This window comes from Phyllobates terribilis, unplaced genomic scaffold, assembly GCF_046119375.1.
Source record: "Phyllobates terribilis strain yellow unplaced genomic scaffold, ASM4611937v1 Scaffold_10__3_contigs__length_209671492, whole genome shotgun sequence".
NCBI classification, from domain to species: domain Eukaryota; kingdom Metazoa; phylum Chordata; class Amphibia; order Anura; family Dendrobatidae; genus Phyllobates; species Phyllobates terribilis.
In genome coordinates, this window is record NW_027362770.1 from 206,356,542 (window position 1) to 206,373,390 (window position 16,849).

At 56.9% G+C, this 16,849-nt stretch overlaps 1 protein-coding gene and 2 pseudogenes across 1 annotated transcript; all 3 read right to left on the bottom strand.

The window, feature by feature from the left end:
• Window positions 1-1,455: 1,455 nt before the first annotated feature.
• Window positions 1,456-7,605, bottom strand: LOC141164103 (uncharacterized; annotated as a pseudogene).
• Window positions 7,602-11,202, bottom strand: LOC141164104 (uncharacterized). Its single transcript, XM_073649256.1, has 4 exons — window positions 11,050-11,202; window positions 9,724-10,633; window positions 9,042-9,298; window positions 7,602-7,979 (listed from the first exon to the last, which is right to left on the bottom strand). The coding sequence occupies exons 1-4, from the start codon at window positions 11,200-11,202 to the stop codon at window positions 7,602-7,604; spliced, it is 1,698 nt and encodes a 565-aa protein (XP_073505357.1).
• LOC141164105 (uncharacterized) lies at window positions 11,199-16,322 on the bottom strand (annotated as a pseudogene).
• Window positions 16,323-16,849: the final 527 nt, after the last annotated feature.

Consider the following 16,849-nt stretch of genomic DNA (forward strand, 5'->3'; position numbering starts at 1 on the left):
AGTGTGTGCAGTGTATATAGCGTATATAGTGTGTGCAGTGTATATAGTGTGTGCAGTGTATATAGTGTATATAGTGTGTGCAGTGTATATAGTGTATATAGTGTATATAGTGTGTGTAGTGTATATAGTGTATATAGTGTGTGCAGTGTATATAGCGTATATAGTGTATATACTGTGTGCAGTGTATATAGTGTATATAGTGTGTGCAGTGTATATAGTGTATATAGTGTGTATAATGTATATAGTGTGTGCAGTGTATATAGTGTATATAGTGTGTGCAGTGTATATAGCGTATATAGTGTATATAGTGTGTGCAGTGTATATAGTGTATATAGTGTGTGCAGTGTATATAGTGTATATAGTGTGTATAGTGTGTGCAGTGTATATAGTGTATATAGTGTATATAGTGTGTGCAGTGTATATAGCGTGTGCAGTGTATATAGTGTATATAGTGTGTGCAGTGTATATAGTGTATATAGTGTGTGCAGTGTATATAGTGTGTGCAGTGTATATTGTGTATATAGTGTGTGCAGTGTATATAGTGTATATAGGCTCAGTCTTGGGCTCAGGCTCAGTCTCGGGCTCAGGCTCAGTCTCGGGCTCAGGCTCAGTCTTGGGCTCAGGCTTAGTCTCAGTCTTGGGTTTAGGCTTAGTCTCAGTCTTGGGTTTAGGCTTAGTCTCAGTCTCGGGCTCAGTCTTTGATTCAGGCTTAGTCTCGGGCTCAGTCTTGCTCATCTCTCCTAAGTTTTGGGAGGCTGTCAGTATAGGGGGTCTCTGCTTTTTGTGGGTGCCGTATCTCAGCAGTGCCAGTCTTATGCTCAGTCTCGGCCTCAGTCTGTCTTGCTCTTCTCTCCTAAGTGTTGGGGGGCTGTCAGTTTTGGGGGTCTCTGCTCTTTGTGGGTGCCATATCTCAGTAGTGCCAATTTTGGGCTCAGTCATGAGCTCAGTCTTATGTTCAGGCTTAGTCTTGGGCTCAGTCTCGGGTTCAGGCTCAGTCTCGTGCTCAGTCTCGGGCTCAGTTTCAGTCTGTCTTGCTCTTCTCTCCTAAGTGTTGGGAGGCTGTCAGTATTGGGGGTCTCTGCTCTTTGTGGGTGCCATATCTCAGCAGTGCCAGTTTTGGGCTCAGTAATGGGCTCAGTCTCGGGTTCAGGCTCAGTCTCGGGTTCAGGCTCATTCTCGGGTTCAGGCTCAGTCTCGGGCTCAGTCTTGGGTTCAGGCTCAGTCTCGGGTTCAGCCTTAGTCTTGGGCTCAGTCTCAGGTTCAGGCTCAGTCTTGGGCTCAGTCTCGTGCTCAGTCGCAGGCTCAGTCTGACTTGCTCTTCTCTCCAAAGTGTTGGGGGGCTGTCAGTATTGGGGGTCTCTGCTCTTTGTGGGTGCCATATCTCAGCAGTGCCAGTTTTGGGCTCAGTCATGGGCTCAGTCTCGGGTTCAAGCTCAGTCTCGGGCTCAGGCTCAGTCATGGGCTCAGTCTCGGGTTCAGGCTCAGTCTCGGGTTAAGGCTTAGTCTCATGCTCAGTCTCGGGTTCAGGCTCAGTCTCGGGCTCAGTCTCGGCCTCAGTCTCGGCCTCAGTCTGTCTTGCTCTTCTCTTCTAAGTGTTGGGGGGCTGTCAGTATTGGGGGTCTCTTGTCTTTGTGGGTGCCATATCTCAGTTGTGCCAGTTTTGGGCTCAGTCATGGGCTCAGTCTTGGGTTCAGGCTCAGTCTCGGGTTCAGTCTCAGGCTCAGTCTTGGGTTCAATCTCAGTCTCGGGTTCAGGCTCTGTCTCGGGTTCAGTTTTTGGCTCAGTCTTGGGCTCAGTCTCGGGCTCAGGCTCAGTCTCGGGCTCAGGCTCAGTCTTGGGCTCAGGCTTAGTCTCAGTCTTGGGTTTAGGCTTAGTCTCAGTCTCGGGCTCAGTCTTGGGTTCAGGCTTAGTCTCGGGCTCAGTCTCGCTCTTCTCTCCTAAGTCTTGGGAGGCTGTCAGTATAGGGGGTCTCTGCTTTTTGTGGGTGCCGTATCTCAGCAGTGCCAGTCTTATGCTCAGTCTCGGGCTCAGTTTCAGTCTGTCTTGCTCTTCTCTCCTAAGTGTTGGGGGGCTGTCAGTATTGGGGGTCTCTGGTCTTTGTGGGTGCCATATCTCAGTAGTGCCAGTTTTGGTCTCAGTCACGGGCTCAGTCTCCGGTTCAGGCTCAGTCTCGGGTTCAGGCTTAGTCTTGGGCTCAGTCTCGGGTTCTGGCTCAGTCTCGTGCTCAGTCTCGGGCTCAGTTTCAGTCTGTCTTGCTCTTCTCTCCTAAGTGTTTCGGGGGCTGTCAGTATTGGGGGTCTCTGCTCTTTGTGGGTGCCATATCTCAGCAGTGCCAGTTTTGGGCTTAGTAATGGGCTCAGTCTCGGGTTCAGGCTCAGTCTCGGGCTCAGGTTCAGGCTCAGTCTTGGGTTCAGGCTCAGTTTTGGGTTCAGGCTTAGTCTTGGGCTCATTCTCGGGTTCAGGCTCAGTCTTGGGCTCAGTCTCATGCTCAGTCGCAGGCTCAGTCTGTCTTGCTCTTCTCTCCAAAGTGTTGGGGGGCTGTCAGTATTGGAGGTCTCTGCTTTTTGTGGGTGCCATATCTCAGCAGTGCCAGTTTTGGGCTCAGTGATGGGCTCAGTCTCGGGTTCAGGCTCAGTCTCGGGCTCAGTCTTGGTTTCAGGCTCAGTCTCGGGCTCAGGCTCAGTCATGGGCTCAGTCTCGGGTTCAGGCTCAGTCTCGGGTTCAGGCTTAGTCTCGGGCTCAGTCTCGGCCTCAGTCTCGGCCTCAGTCTCGGCCTCAGTCTGTCTTGCTCTTCTCTCCTAAGTGTTGAGGGGCTGTCAGTATTGGGGGTCTCTGCTCTTTGTGGGTGCCATATCTCAGCAGTGCCAGTTTTGGGCTCAGTCATGGGCTCAGTCTCGGGTTCAGACTCAGTCTCGGGTCCAGGCTCAGTCTCGGGTCCAGGCTCAGTCTCGGGTTCAGGCTCAGTCATGGGCCCAGTCTTGGGTGCAGGCTCAGTCTGGGGCTCAGTCTTGGGTTCAGGCTCAGTCTCAGGTTCAGGCTCAGTAATGGGCTCAGTCTCGGGTTCAGGCTCAGTCTCGGGTTCAGGCTCAGTCTCGGGCTCAGTCTCGGGTTAAGGCTCAGTCTCGGGCTCAATCTCGGGTTCAGGCTTAGTCTCGGGCTCAGGCTCTGTCTCGGGTTCAGACTCGAGCTCAGTCTTGGGCTCAGTCTCGGGTTCAGGCTTAGTCTCTGGCTCATTCTCGGGTTCAGGCTTAGTCTCGGGCTCAGTCTCAGGTTCAGGCTTAGTCTTGGGCTCAGTCTCAGGTTCAGGCTTAGTCTCGAGCTCAGTCTTGGGTTCAGGCTCAGTCTCGGGCTCAGGCTCAGTCATGGGCTCAGTCTCGGGTTCAGGCTCAGTCTCGGGTCCAGGCTCAGTCTCGGGTCCAGGCTCAGTCTTGGGCTCAGTTTTGGGTTCAGGCTCAGTCTCGGGCACAGGCTCAGTCATGGGCTCAGTCTCGGGTCCAGGCTCAATCTCGGGCTCAGTCTTGGGTTCAGGCTCATTCCCGGGTTCAGGCTCAGTAATGGGCTCAGTCTCGGGTTCAGGCTCAGTCTCAGGCTCAGTCTCGGGCTTAGGCTTGCGCTCTGTCTCGGGCTCAGTCTCGGGACTCAGTCTCTTGCTCTTGGTCAGTCTCTTGCTCAGTCTCGGGCTTTTATTCAGTCTCGGGCTCTTGCTCAGTCTCGGGCTCAGGCTCTTGCTCAGTCTCGGGCTCAGGCTCTTGCTCAGTCTCGGGCTCAGGCTCTTGCTCAGTCTCGGGCTCTTGCTCAGTCTCGGACTCAGTCTCAAGCTCAGCCTCGGGCTCTTGCTCAGTCTCAGTCTCTGGCTCTTGCTCAGTCTCGGGCTCAGGCTCGGGCTTCATTCTTGGGTTCAGGTTCAGTCTCAGGTCAGTGATGGGCTCAGTCTTGGGTTCAGGCTCAGTTTCGGGTTTAGGCTCAGTCTCAGGCTGTCTCGAGCTCAGTCTTGGGTTCAGGCTCCGTCTCGGGCTCAGGCTCAGTCATGGGCTCAGGCTCGGGCTGAGGCTCTTGCTCAGTCTCGGGCTCAGGCTCAGGCTCACTCTCAGGCTCACTCTCGGGCTCAGTCTCGGGCTCAGTCTCAGACTGTCTTGCTCTTCTCTCCTAAGTGTTGGAGGGCTGTCAGTATTGGGAGTCTCTGTTCTTTGTGGGTGCCATATCTCAGCAGTGCCAGTTTTGGGCTCAGTCTCGGATTCAGGCTCAGTCTCATGTCAGTCATGGGCTCAGTCTCGGGTTCAGGCTCAGTCTCGGGTTTAGGCTCAGGCTCAATCTCGGGTTCAGGCTCAGTCTCGGGTTCAGGCTCAGTCTCAACCTCAGTCTCGGGCTCAGGCTCAGTCTCGTGCTCAGTCGCAGGCTCAGTCTGTCTTGCTCTTCTCTCCAAAGTGTTGGGGGGCTGTCAGTATTGGGGGTCTCTGCTCTTTGTGGGTGCCATATCTCAGCAGTGCCAGTTTTGGGCTCAGTCATGGGCTCAGTCTCGGGTTCAGGCTCAGTCTCGGGCTCAGTCTTGCTTTCAGGCTCAGTCCCGGGCTCAAGCTCAGTCATGGGCTCAGTCTCGGGTTCAGGCTCAGTCTCGGGTTCAGGCTTAGTCTCGGGTTCAGTCTCGGGTTCAGGCTCAGTCTCGGGCTCAGTCTCGGCCTCAGTCTCGGCCTCAGTCTGTCTTGCTCTTCTCTCCTAAGTGTTGAGGTGCTGTCAGTATTGGGGGTCTCTGCTCTTTGTGGGTGCCATATCTCAGCATTGCCAGTTTTGGGCTCAGTCATGGGCTCAGTCTCGGGTTCAGACTCAGTCTCGGGTCCAGGCTCAGTCTCGGGTCCAGGCTCAGTCTCGGGTCCAGGCTCAGTCTCGGGTTCAGGCTCAGTCATGGGCCCAGTCTTGGGTGCAGGCTCAGTCTCGGGCTCAGTCTTGGGTTCAGGCTCAGTCTCAGGTTCAGGCTCAGTAATGGGCTCAGTCTCGGGTTCAGGCTCAGTCTCGGGTTCAGGCTCAGTCTCGGGCTCAGTCTCGGGTTCAGCCTCAGTCTCGGGCTCAATCTCGGGTTCAGGCTTAGTCTCGGGCTCAGTCTCGGATTCAGGCTCTGTCTCGGGTTCAGACTCGGGCTCAGTCTTGGGCTCAGTCTTGGGTTCAGGCTTAGTCTGGGCTCAGGTTCAGGCTTAGTCTTGGGCTCAGTCTCAGGTTCAGGCTTAGTCTCGGGCTCAGTCTTGTGTTCAGGCTCAGTCTCGGGCTCAGGCTCAGTCATTGGCTCAGTCTCGGGTTCAGGCTCAGTCTCGGGTCCAGGCTCAGTCTCGGGTCCAGGCTCAGTCTCGGGCTCAGTTTTGGGTTCAGGCTCAGTCTCGGGCACAGGCTCAGTCATGGGCTCAGTCTCGGGTCCAGGCTCAATCTTGGGCTCAGTCTTGGGTTCAGGCTCATTCCCGGGTTCAGGCTCAGTAATGGTCTCAGTCTCGGGTTCAGGCTCAGTCTCGGGCTCAGGCTCAGTCTCGGGCTTAGGCTCAGTCTCGGGCTCAGGCTCAGTCTCGGGCTCAGTCTTGGGTTCAGGCTCAGTCTCGGGTTCAGGCTTAGTCTCAGGCTCAGTCTCGGGTTCAGGCTCAATCTCGGGTTCAGTCTCGGGCTCAGTCTCGGGTTCAGGCTTAGTCTCGGGCTCAGTCTCGGAATCAGGCTTAGTCTCGGGATTGGGTTCAGTCTCAGGCTCAGTCTCGGGTTCAGGCTCAGTCTCAGGCTTGGGTTCAGGCTCAGTCTCGGGCTTGGGCTCAATCTCGGGCTCAGTCACGGGTTTAGGTTTAGTCTCGGCCTCAGTCTCGGGTTCAGGCTTAGTCTCAGGCTCAGTTTCGGGTTCAGGCTTAGTCTCAGGCTCAGTCTCGGGTTCTTGCGCTCTGTCTCGGGCTCAGTCTCGGGACTCAGTCTCTTGCTCTTGGTCAGTCTCTTGCTCAGTCTCGGGCTCTTGCTCAGTCTCGGGCTCTTGCTCAGTCTCGGGCTCTTGCTCAGTCTCGGGCTCAGTCTCAAGCTCAGCCTCGGGCTCTTGCTCAGTCTCCGGCTCTTGCTCAGTCTCGGGCTCGGGCTCAGGCTCGAGCTCAGTCTTGGGTTCAGGCTCCGTCTCGGGCTCAGGCTCAGGCTCGGGCCGAGGCTCTTGCTCAGTCTCGGGCTCAGGCTCACTCTCAGGCTCACTCTCGGGCTCAGTCTCGGGCTCAGTCTCAGACTGTCTTGCTCTTCTCTCCTAAGTGTTGGAGGGCTGTCAGTATTGGGAGTCTCTGTTCTTTGTGGGTGCCATATCTCAGCAGTGCCAGTTTTGGGCTCAGTCTCGGATTCAGGCTCAGTCTCATGTCAGTCATGGGCTCAGTCTCGGGTTCAGGCTCAGTCTCAGGTTTAGGCTCAGGCTCAGTCTCGGGTTCAGGCTCAGTCTCGGGTTCAGGCTCAGTCTCGGGTTCAGGCTCAGTCTCGAGCTCAGTCTCGGGCTCAGGGTCAGTCTTGGGCTCAGTCTCGGGCTCAGGCTTAGTCTCAGTCTTGGGCTCAGGCTTAGTCTCAGTCTTGGGTTTAGGCTTAGTCTCAGTCTCGGGCTCAGTCTTGGGTTCAGGCTTACTCTCGGGCTCAGTCTCGCTCTTCTCTCTTAAGTCTTGGGGGGCTGTCAGTATAGGTGGTCTGTGCTTTTTGTGGGTGCCGTATCTCAGCAGTGCCAGTTTTGGGCTCAGTCATGGGCTCAGTCTCGGGTTCAGGCTCAGTCTCGGGCTCAGTCTCGGGCTCAGTCTCGTGCTCAGTCTCGGGATCAGTCTCGGGTTCAGGCTCAGTCTCAGGCTCAGTCTCGTGCTCAGTCTCGGCCTCAGTCTGTCTTGATCTTCTCTCCTAAGTGTTGGGGGGCTGTCAGTATTGGGGGTCTCTGCTCTTTGTGGGTGCCATATCTCAGCAGTGCCTGTTTTGGGCTCAGTCATGGGCTCAGTCTCGGGTCCAGGCTCAGTCTCGGTTCCAGTCTCGGGTCCAGGCTCAGTCTCGGACTCAGTCTCAGATTCAGGCTCAGTCTCGGGTTCAGGCTCAGGTTCAGGCTCAGTCTCGGGTTCAGGCTCAGTCTCGGGCTCAGTCTCGTGCCCAGTCGCGGGCTTAGTCTCAATCTGTCTTGCTCTTCTCTCCTAAGTGTTGGGGGGCTGTCAATATTGGGGGTCTCTTCTCTTTGTGGGTGCCATATATCTGCAGTGCCAGTTTTGGGCTCAGTCATGGGCTTAGTCTTGGGTTCAGGCTCAGTCTCGGGTTCAGTCTCAGTCTCGGGCTCAGTCTCGCGCTCGGGCTCACTCTCTTGCTCAGTCTCGGGCTCGGGCTCACTCTCTTGCTCAGTCTCGGGCTCAGTCTCTGGCTCAGGCTCTGGCTCAGTCTCGGGCTCTTGCTCAGTCTCGGGCTCTTGCTCAGTCTCGGGCTCTTGCTCAGTCTCAGGCTCTTGCTCAGTCTCGTGCTCAGGCTCGTGCTCAGGCTCTTGCTCAGTCTCAGACTATCTTGCTCTTCTCTGCTAAGTGTTGGAGGGCTGTCAGTATTGGGAGTCTCTGCTCTTTGTGGGTGCCATATCTCAGCAGTGCCAGTTTTGGGCTCAGTCATGGGCTCAGTCTCGAGTTCAGGCTCAGTCTCAGGTCAGTCATGGGCTCAGTCTTGGGTGCAAGCTTAGTCTCGGGTTCAGGATCAGTCTCGGGTTCAGGCTCAGTCTCGGGTTCAGGCTCAGGCTCAATCTCGGGTTCAGGTTCAGTCTCAAGCTCAGTCTCGGGCTCAGGCTCAGTCTTGGGCTCAGTCTTGGGCTCAGGCTCAGTCTCAGGCTCAGTATTGGGCTCAGGCTTAGTCTCAGTCTTGGGTTTAGGCTTAGTCTCAGTCTCGGGCTCAGTCTTGGGTTCAGGCTTAGTCTCGGGCTCAGTGTCGCTCTTCTCTCCTAAGTCTTGGGAGGCTGTCAGTATAGGGGGTCTCTGCTTTTTGTGGGTGCCCTATCTCAGCAGTGCCAGTCTCATGCTCAGTCTCGGGCTCAGTTTCAGTCTGTCTTGCTCTTCTCTCCTAAGTGTTGGGGGGCTGTCAGTATTGAGGGTCTCTGCTCTTTGTGGGTGCCATATCTCAGTAGTGCCAGTTTTGGGCTTAGTCATGGGCTCAGTCTCAGGTTCAGGCTCAGTCTCGGGTTCAGGCTTAGTCTTGGGCTCAGTCTCGGGTTCAGGCTCAGTCTCTTGCTCAGTCTCGGGCTCAGTTTCAGTCTGTCTTGCTCTTCTCTCCTAAGTGTTGGGGGGCTGTCAGTATTGGGGGTCTCTGCTCTTTGTGGGTGCCATATCTCAGCAGTGCCAGTTTTGGGCTCAGTAATGGGCTCAGTCTCGGGTTCAGGCTCAGTCTCGGGCTCAGTCTCGTGTTCAGGCTCAGTCTCGGGCTCAGTCTTGGGTTCAGGCTCAGTCTCGGGTTCAGGCTTAGTCTTGGGCTCAGTCTCGGGTTCAGGCTCAGTCTTGGGCTCAGTCTCGTGCTCAGTCGCAGGCTCAGTCTCAGTCTGTCTTGCTCTTCTCTCCAAAGTGTTGGGGGGCTGTCAGTATTGGCGGTCTCTGCTCTTTGTGGGTGCCATATCTCAGCAGTGCCAGTTTTGGGCTCAGTCATGGGCTCAGTCTCGGGTTCAGGCTCAGTCTCGCGCTCAGTCTTGGATTCAGGCTCAGTCTCGGGCTCAGGCTCAGTCATGGGCTCAGTCTCGGGTTCAGGCTCAGTCTCGGGTTCAAGCTTAGTCTCGGGCTCAGTCTTGGGTTCAGGCTCTGTCATGGGCTCAGTCTCGGACTCAGTCTAGGCCTCAGTCTCGGCCTCAGTCTCGGCCTCAGTCTGTCTTGCTCTTCTCTCCTAAGTGTTGGGGGGCTGTCAGTATTGGGGGTCTCTGCTCTTTGTGGGTGCCATATCTCAGCAGTGCCAGTTTTGGGCTCAGTCATGGGCTCAGTCTCGGGTTCAGGCTCAGTCTCGTGTCCAGGCTCAGTCTCGGGTCCAGGCTCAGTCTCGGGTTCAGGCTCAGTCATGGGCCCAGTCTTGGGTGCAGGCTCAGTCTCGGGCTCAGTCTCGGGTTCAGGCTCAGTCTCGGGCTCAATCTCGAGTTCAGGCTTAGTCTCGGGCTCAGTCTCGGATTCAGGCTCTGTCTTGGGTTCAGACTCGGGCTCCGTCTTGGGCTCAGTCTCGGGTTCAGGCTTAGTCTCGGGCTCATTCTCGGGTTCAGGCTCAGTCTTGGGCTCAGTCTCAGGTTCAGGCTTAGTCTCGGGCTCAGTCTTGGGTTCAGGCTCAGTCTCGGGCTCAGGCTCAGTCATGGGCTCTGTCTCGGGTCCAGGCTCAGTCTCGGGTCCAGGCTCAGTCTCGGGCACAGGCTCTGTCATGGGCTCAGTCTCGGGTCCAGGCTTAATCTCGGGCTCAGTCTTGGGTTCAGGCTCATTCCCGGGTTCAGGCTCAGTAATGGGCTCAGTCTCGGGTTTAGGCTCAGTCTCGGTTTCAGGCTCAGTCTCGGGCTCAGTCTCGGGCTCAGTCTCGGGCTTAGGCTCAGGCTCAGTCTGTCTTGCTCTTCTCTCCTAAGTGTTGGGGGGCTGTCAGTATTGGGGGTCTCTGCTCTTTGTGGGTGCCATATCTCAGCAGTGCCAGTTTTGGGCTCAGTCATGGGCTCAGTCTCGGGTCCAGGCTCAGTCTCGGGTCCAGGCTCAGTCTCGGGTTCAGGCTCAGTCATGGGCCCAGTCTTGGGTGCAGGCTCAGTCTCGGGCTCAGTCTTGGGTTCAGGCTCAGTCTCGGGTTCAGGCTCAGTAATGGGCTCAGTCTCGGGTTCAGGCTCAGTCTCGGGTTCAGGCTCAGTCTCGGGTTCAGGCTCAGTCATGGGCCCAGTCTTGGGTGCAGGCTCAGTCTCGGGCTCAGTCTTGGGTTCAGGCTCAGTCTCGGGTTCAGGCTCAGTAATGGGCTCAGTCTCGGGTTCAGGCTCAGTCTCGGGTTCAGGCTCAGTCTCGGGCTCAATCTCGGGTTCAGGCTTAGTCTCGGGCTCAGTCTCGGATTCAGGCTCTGTCTCGGGTTCAGACTCGGGCTCAGTCTTGGGCTCAGTCTCGGGTTCAGGCTTAGTCTCGGGCTCATTCTCGGGTTCAGGCTCAGTCTTGGGCTCAGTCTCAGGTTCAGGCTTAGTCTCGGGCTCATTCTCGGGTTCAGGCTCAGTCTTGGGCTCAGTCTCAGGTTCAGGCTTAGTCTCGGGCTCAGTCTTGGGTTCAGGCTCAGTCTCGGGCTCAGGCTCAGTCATGGGCTCAGTCTCGGGTTCAGGCTCAGTCTCGGGTCCAGGCTCAGTCTCGGGTCCAGGCTCAGTCTCGGGCACAGGCTCTGTCATGGGCTCAGTCTCGGGTCCAGGCTCAATCTCGGGCTCAGTCTTGGGTTCAGGCTCATTCCCGGGTTCAGGCTCAGTCTCGGGCTCAATCTCGGGTTCAGGCTTAGTCTCGGCCTCAGTCTCGGGTTCAGGCTTAGTCTCAGGCTCAGTTTCGGGTTCAGGCTTAGTCTCAGGCTCAGTCTCGGGTTCAGGCTTAGTTTCGGGTTCAGGCTTAGTCTCGGGCTCAGCCTCGGGCTCAGTCTCGGGTTCAGTCTCAGGTTCAGTCTTAGTCTCGGGTTCAGGCTCAGTCTTGGGTTCAGGCTCAGTCTCGGGTTCAGGCTCAGTCTTGTGCTCAGTCATGGGCTCAGTCTCGGGTTCAGGCTCAATCTCGGGCTCAGGCTCAGTCATGGGCTCAGGCTTGGGCTGAGGCTCTTGCTCAGTCTCGGGCTCTTGCTCAGTCTCGGGCTCAGTCTCGGGCTCAGCCTCGGGCTCTAGCTCAGTCTCCGGCTCTTGCTCAGTCTCGGGCTCGGGCTCAGTCTTGGGTTCAGGTTCAGTCTCAGGTCAGTGATGGGCTCAGTCTTGAGTTCAGGCTCAGTTTCGGGTTTAGGCTCAGTCTCAGGCTGTCTCGAGCTCAGTCTTGGGTTCAGGCTCAGTCTCGGGCTCAGTCATGGGCTCAGGCTTGGGCTGAGGCTCTTGCTCAGGCTCAGGCTCACGCTCGGGCTCACTCTCAGGCTCGGGTTCAGTCTCGGGCTCAGTCTTGGGCTCAGTCTCAGACTGTCTTGCTCTTCTCTCTTAAGTGTTGGAGGGCTGTCAGTATTGGGAGTCTCTGCTCTTTGTGGGTGCCATATCTCAGCAGTGCCAGTTTTGGGCTCAGTCATGGGCTCAGTCTCGGGTTCAGGCTCAGTCTCAGGTTAGTCATGGGCTCAGTCTTGGGTTCAGGCTCAGTCTCGGGTTCAGGCTCAGTCTCGGGTTCAGGCTCAGTCTTGGGCTCAGGCTCAGTCTCGGGCTCAGGCTTAGTCTCAGTCTTGTGCTCAGGCTTAGTCTCAGTCTTGGGTTTAGGCTTAGTCTCAGTCTCGGGCTCAGTCTTGGGTTCAGGCTTAGTCTCGGGCTCAGTCTCGCTCTTCTCTCCTAAGTCTTAGGGGGCTGTCAGTATAGGGGGTCTCTGCTTTTTGTGGGTGCCGTATCTCAGCAGTGCCAGTCTTATGCTCAGTCTCGGGCTCAGTTTCAGTCTGTCTTGCTCTTCTCTCCTAAGTGTTTGGGGGACTGTCAGTATTGGGGGTCTCTGCTCTTTGTGGGTGCCATATCTCAGTAGTGCCAGTTTTGGGCTCAGTCATGGGCTCAGTCTCGGGTTCAGGCTTAGTCTTGGGCTGAGTCTCGGGTTCAGGCTCAGTCTTGTGCTCAGTCTCGGGCTCAGTTTCAGTCTGTCTTGCTCTTCTCTTCTAAGTGTTGGGGGGCTGTCAGTATTGGGGGTCTCTGCTCTTTGTGGGTGCCATATCTCAGCAGTGCCAGTTTTGGGCTCAGTAATGGGCTCATTCTTGGGTTCAGGCTCAGTCTCGGGCTCAGGCTCAGTCTTGGGCTCAGTCTTGGGTTCAAGCTCAGTCTTAGGTTCAGGCTCAGTCTCGGGCTCATGCTCAGTCTTGGGTTCAGGCTCAGTCTCGGGTTCAGGCTCAGTTTCGGGCTCAGTCTTGTGCTCAGTCGCAGGCTCAGTCTCAGTCTGTCTTGCTCTTCTCTCCTAATTGTTGGGGGGCTGCAGTATTGGGGGTCTCTGCTCTTTGTGGGTGCCATATCTCAGCAGTGCCAGTTTGGGGCTCAGTCATGGGCTCAGTCTCGGGTTCAGGCTCAGTCTCGGGCTCAGTCTTGGTTTCTGGCTCAGTCTCGAGCTCAGGCTCAATCATGGGCTCAGTCTCGGGTTCAGGCTCAGTCTCGGGTTCAGGCTTAGTCTCGGGCTCAGTCTCGGGTTCAGGCTCAGTCTCAGGCTCAGTCTCGTGCTCAGTCTCGGGCTCAGTCTCGGGCTCTTGCTCAGTCTCGGGCTCAGGCTCTTGCTCAGTCTCGGGCTCTTGCTCAGTCTCTTGCTCGGGCTCTTGCTCAGTCTCGGGCTCTGTCTCGGGCTCAGGCTCTTGCTCAGTCTCGGGCTCTGTCTCGGGCTCAGGCTCTTGCTCAGTCTCGGGCTCAGGCTCTTGCTCAGTCTCTTGCTCAGTCTCGGGCTCAGGCTCTTGCTCAATCTCGGGCTCCTGCGCTCAGTCTCGGGCTCAGTCTCAGGCTCAGTCTCTTGCTCTTGGTCAGTCACTTGCTCAGTCTCGGGCTCTTGCTCAGTCTCGGGCTCAGGCTCTTGCTCAGTCTCGGGCTCAGGCTCTTGCTCAGTCTCGGGCTCTTGCTCAGTCTCGGGCTCTTGCTCAGTCTCAGTCTCCGGCTCTTGCTCAGTCTCGGGCTCGGGCTCAGTCTTGGGTTCAGGTTCAGTCTCAGGTCAGTGATGGGCTCAGTCTTGGGTTCAGGCTCAGTTTTGGGTTTAGGCTCAGTCTCAGGCTGTCTCGAGCTCAGTCTTGGGTTCAGGCTCAGTCTCGGGCTCAGGCTCAGTCATGGGCTCAAGCTCAGTCTTGAGTTCAGGCTCAGTCTCGGATTCAGGCTCAGTCTCGGGTTCTTGCTCAGTCTCGGGCTCTTGCTCAGTCTCGGGCTCTTGCTCAGTCTCTTGCTCGGGCTCTTGCTCAGTCTCGGGCTCTTGCTCGGGCTCAGGCTATTGCTCAGTCTCGGGCTCAGGCTCTTGCTCAGTCTCGGGCTCAGTCTCGGGCTCAGGCTCTTGCTCAGTCTCGGGCTCTTGCTCAGTCTCAGGCTCTTGCTCGGGCTCAGGATCTTGCTCAGTCTCGGGCTCTTGCGCTCAGTCTCGGGCTCTTGCGCTCATTCTCGGGCTCTTGCGCTCAGTCTCGGGCTCAGTCTCTTGCTCTTGGTCAGTCTCTTGCTCAGTCTCGGCCTCAGTCTGTCTTGCTCTTCTCTCCTAAGTGTTGGGGGGCTGTCAGTATTGGGGGTCTCTGCTCTTTGTGGGTGCCATATCTCAGCAGTGCCAGTTTTGGGCTCAGTCATGGGCTCAGTCTAAGGTCCAGGCTCAGTCTCGGGTCCTGGCTCAGTCTCGGGTCCAGGCTCAGTCTTGGGCTCAGGCTCAGTCATGGGCTCAGTCTCGGCTTCAGGCTCAGTCTCGGGTTCAGGCTCAGTCTTGGGTTCAGGCTCAGTCTCGGGCTCAGTCTCGGGTTCAGGCTCAGTCTTGGGCTCAGTCTCGTGCTCAGTCACGGGCTCAGTCTCAATCTGTCTTGCTCTTCTCTCCTAAGTGTTGGGTGGCTGTCAGTATTGGGGGTCTCTGCTCTTTGTGGGTGCCATATTTCTGCAGTGCCAGTTTTGGGCTCAGTCATTGGCTCAGTCTTGGGTTCAGGCTCAGTCTCGGGTTCAGTCTCAGGCTCAGTCTCGGGCTCAGTCTCGCGCTCGGGCTCACTCTCTTGCTCAGTCTCGGGCTCGGGCTCACTCTCTTGCTCAGTCTCGGGCTCAGTCTCTGGCTCAGGTTCTTGCTCAGTCTCAGGCTCTTGCTTAGTCTCGGGCTCTTGCTCAGTCTCGGGCTCAGGCTCTTGCTCAGTCTCGGGCTCAGGCTCTTGCTCAGTCTCGGGCTCAGTCACAGACTGTCTTGCTCTTCTCTCCTAAGTGTTGGAGGGCTGTCAGTATTGGAAGTCTCTGCTCTTTGTGGGTGCCATATCTCGGCAGTGCCAGTTTTGGGCTCAGTCATGGGCTCAGTCTCGGGTTCAGGCTCAGTCTCAGGTCAGTCATGGGCTCAGTCTTGGGTTCAGGCTCAATCTCGGGTTCAGGCTCAGTCTCGAGGTCAGGCTCAGTCTCGGGTTCAGGCTCAGTCTCGGTTTCAGGCTCAGTTTCGGGTTCAGGCTCAGTCTCGGGTTCAGGCTCAGTCTCGAGCTCAGTCTCAGGCTCAGTCTTGGGTTTAGGCTTAGTATCAGTCTCGGGCTCAGTCTTGGGTTCAGGCTTAGTCTCGGGCTCAGTCTCGGGTACAGGCTCAGTCTCGGTTTCAGGCTCAGTCTCAGATTCAGTCTCGGGCTCATGCTCAGTCTCGGACTCAGTCTCGGTTTCAGGCTCAGTCTCTGGCTCATGCTCTGTCTCTGGTTCAGTCTCGGGTTCAGGCTCAGTCTCGGGTTCAGGCTCAGCCTCGGGCTCAGTCATGGGCTCAGTCTCGGGTTCAGGCTCAGTCTCGGGCTCAGGCTCAGTCTCGGGGCTCAGGCTCGGGCTCAGGCTCTGGTTCAGTCTCGGGCTCAATCTCGGGCTCAGGTTCAGTCTCGGGTTCAGGCTGAGTCTCGGGTTCAGGCTTAGTCTCGGGCACGGGTTCAGGCTCAGTCTCAGGTTCAGGCTCAGTCTCGGGTTCAGGCTCAGTCTTGGGCTCAGGCTCAGTCATGGGCTCAGTCTCGGGTTCAGGCTCAGTCTCGGGTTCAGGCTTAGTCTCGAGCTCAGTCTCGGGTTCAGGCTCTGTCATGGGCTCAGTCTCGGACTCAGTCTAGGCCTCAGTCTGTCTTGCTCTTCTCTCCTAAGTGTTGGGGGGCTGTCAGTATTGGGGGTCTCTGCTCTTTGTGAGTGCCATATCTCAGCAGTGCCAGTTTTGGGCTCAGTCATGGGCTCAATCTCGGGTCCAGGCTCAGTCTCGGGTCCAGGCTCAGTCTCGGGTCCAGGCTCAGTCTCGGGTTCAGGCTCAGTCATTGGCCCAGTCTTGGGTACAGGCTCAGTCTCGGGCTCAGTCTTGGGTTCAGTCTCAGTCTCGGGTTCAGGCTCAGTAATGGGCTCAGTCTCGGGTTCAGGCTTAGTCTCCGGTTCAGGCTCAGTCTCGGGTTCAGGCTCAGTCTCCGGTTCAGGCTCAGTCTCGGGTTCAGGCTCAGTCTCGGGCTCAGTCTCGGGTTCAGGCTCAGTCTCGGGTTTAGGCTCAGTCTCGGGTTCAGGCTCAGTCTCAGGCTCAATCTCGGGTTCAGGCTTAGTCTCGGGCTCAGTCTCGGATTCAGGCTCTGTCTCGGGTTCAGACTCGAGCTCAGTCTTGGGCTCAGTCTCGGATTCAGGTTTAGTCTCGGGCTCATTCTCGGGTTCAGGCTCAGTCTTGGGCTCAGTCTCAGGTTCAGGCTTAGTCTCGGGCTCAGTCTTGGGTTCAGGCTCAGTCTCGGGCTCAGGCTCAGTCATGGGCTCAGTCTCGGGTTCAGGCTCAGTCTCGGGTCCAGGCTCAGTCTCGGGTCCAGGCTCAGTCTCGGGCACAGGCTCTGTCATGGGCTCAGTCTCGGGTCCAGGCTCAATCTCGGGCTCAGTCTTGGGTTCATGCTCATTCCCGGGGTCCGGCTCAGTAATGGGCTCAGTCTCGGGTTTAGGCTCAGTCTCGGTTTCAGGCTCAGTCTCGGGCTCAGTCTCGGGCTTAGGCTCAGGCTCAGTCTCGGGCTCAGTCTTGAGTTCAGGCTCAGTCGCGTTCAGTCTTAGTCTCAGGCTCAGTCTCGGGTTCAGGCTCAATCTCGGGTACACTCTCGGGCTCAGTCTCGGGTTCAGGCTTAGTCTCGGGCTCAGTCTCTGGTTCAGGCTTAGTCTCGGGCTCAGTCTCAGAATCAGGCTTAGTCTCGGGATTGGGTTCAGTCTCAGGCTCAGTCTCAGGTTCAGGCTCAGTCTCAGGCTCGGGTTCAGGCTCAGTCTCGGGTTCAGGCTCAGTCTCGGGCTCAATCTCGGGTTCAGGCTTAGTCTCGGCCTCAGTCTCGGGTTCAGGCTTAGTCTCAGGCTCAGTTTTGGGTTCAGGCTTAGTCTCAGGCTCAGTCTCGGGTTCAGGCTTAGTTTCGGGTTCAGGCTTAGTCTCGGGCTCAGCCTCGGGCTCAGCCTCGGGCTCAGTCTCGGGTTCAGTCTCGGGTTCAGTCTTAGTCTCGGGTTCAGGCTCAGTCTTGTGCTCAGTCATGGGCTCAGTCTCGGGTTCAGGCTCAATCTCGGGCTCAGGCTCAGTCATGGGCTCAGGCTTGGGCTGAGACTCTTGCTCAGTCTCGGGCTCTTGCTCAGTCTCGGGCTCAGCCTCGGGCTCTTGCTCAGTCTCCGGCTCTTGCTCAGTCTCGGGCTCGGGCTCAGTCTTGGGTTCAGGTTCAGTCTCAGGTCAGTGATGGGCTCAGTCTTGGGTTCAGGCTCAGTTTCGGGTTTAGGCTCAGTCTCAGGCTGTCTCGAGCTCAGTCTTGGGTTCAGGCTCATTCTCGGGCTCAGTCATGGGCTCAGGCTTGGGCTGAGGCTCTTGCTCAGGCTCGGGCTCAGGCTCACGCTCGGGCTCACTCTCAGGCTCGTGCTCAGTCTCGGGCTCAGTCTTGGGCTCAGTCTCAGACTGTCTTGCTCTTCTCTCTTAAGTGTTGGAGGGCTGTCAGTATTGGGAGTCTCTGCTCTTTGTGGGTGCCATATCTCAGCAGTGCCAGTTTTGGGCTCAGTCATGGGCTCAGTCTCGGGTTCAGACTCAGTCTCAGGTTAGTCATGGACTCAGTCTTGGATTCAGGC

What these genes read in the sequence shown, in the direction of transcription:
- LOC141164104 (XM_073649256.1), bottom strand. Translation starts at nt 11,202, where the DNA reads ATGACTGAGCCCAAAACTGGCACTGCTGAGATATGGCACCCACAAAGA. An exon ending in CGAGACTGAGCCTGCACCCA is followed by an intron (nt 9,299 to 9,723) that starts AGACTGGGCCCA and finishes AGCCCATGACTG; the next exon opens with AGCCTGAGCCCGAGACTGAG. An exon ending in CTGAGCCCGAGACTGAGCCT is followed by an intron (nt 7,980 to 9,041) that starts GCACCCAAGACT and finishes CTGCTGAGATAG; the next exon opens with GGCACCCACAAAAAGCAGAG.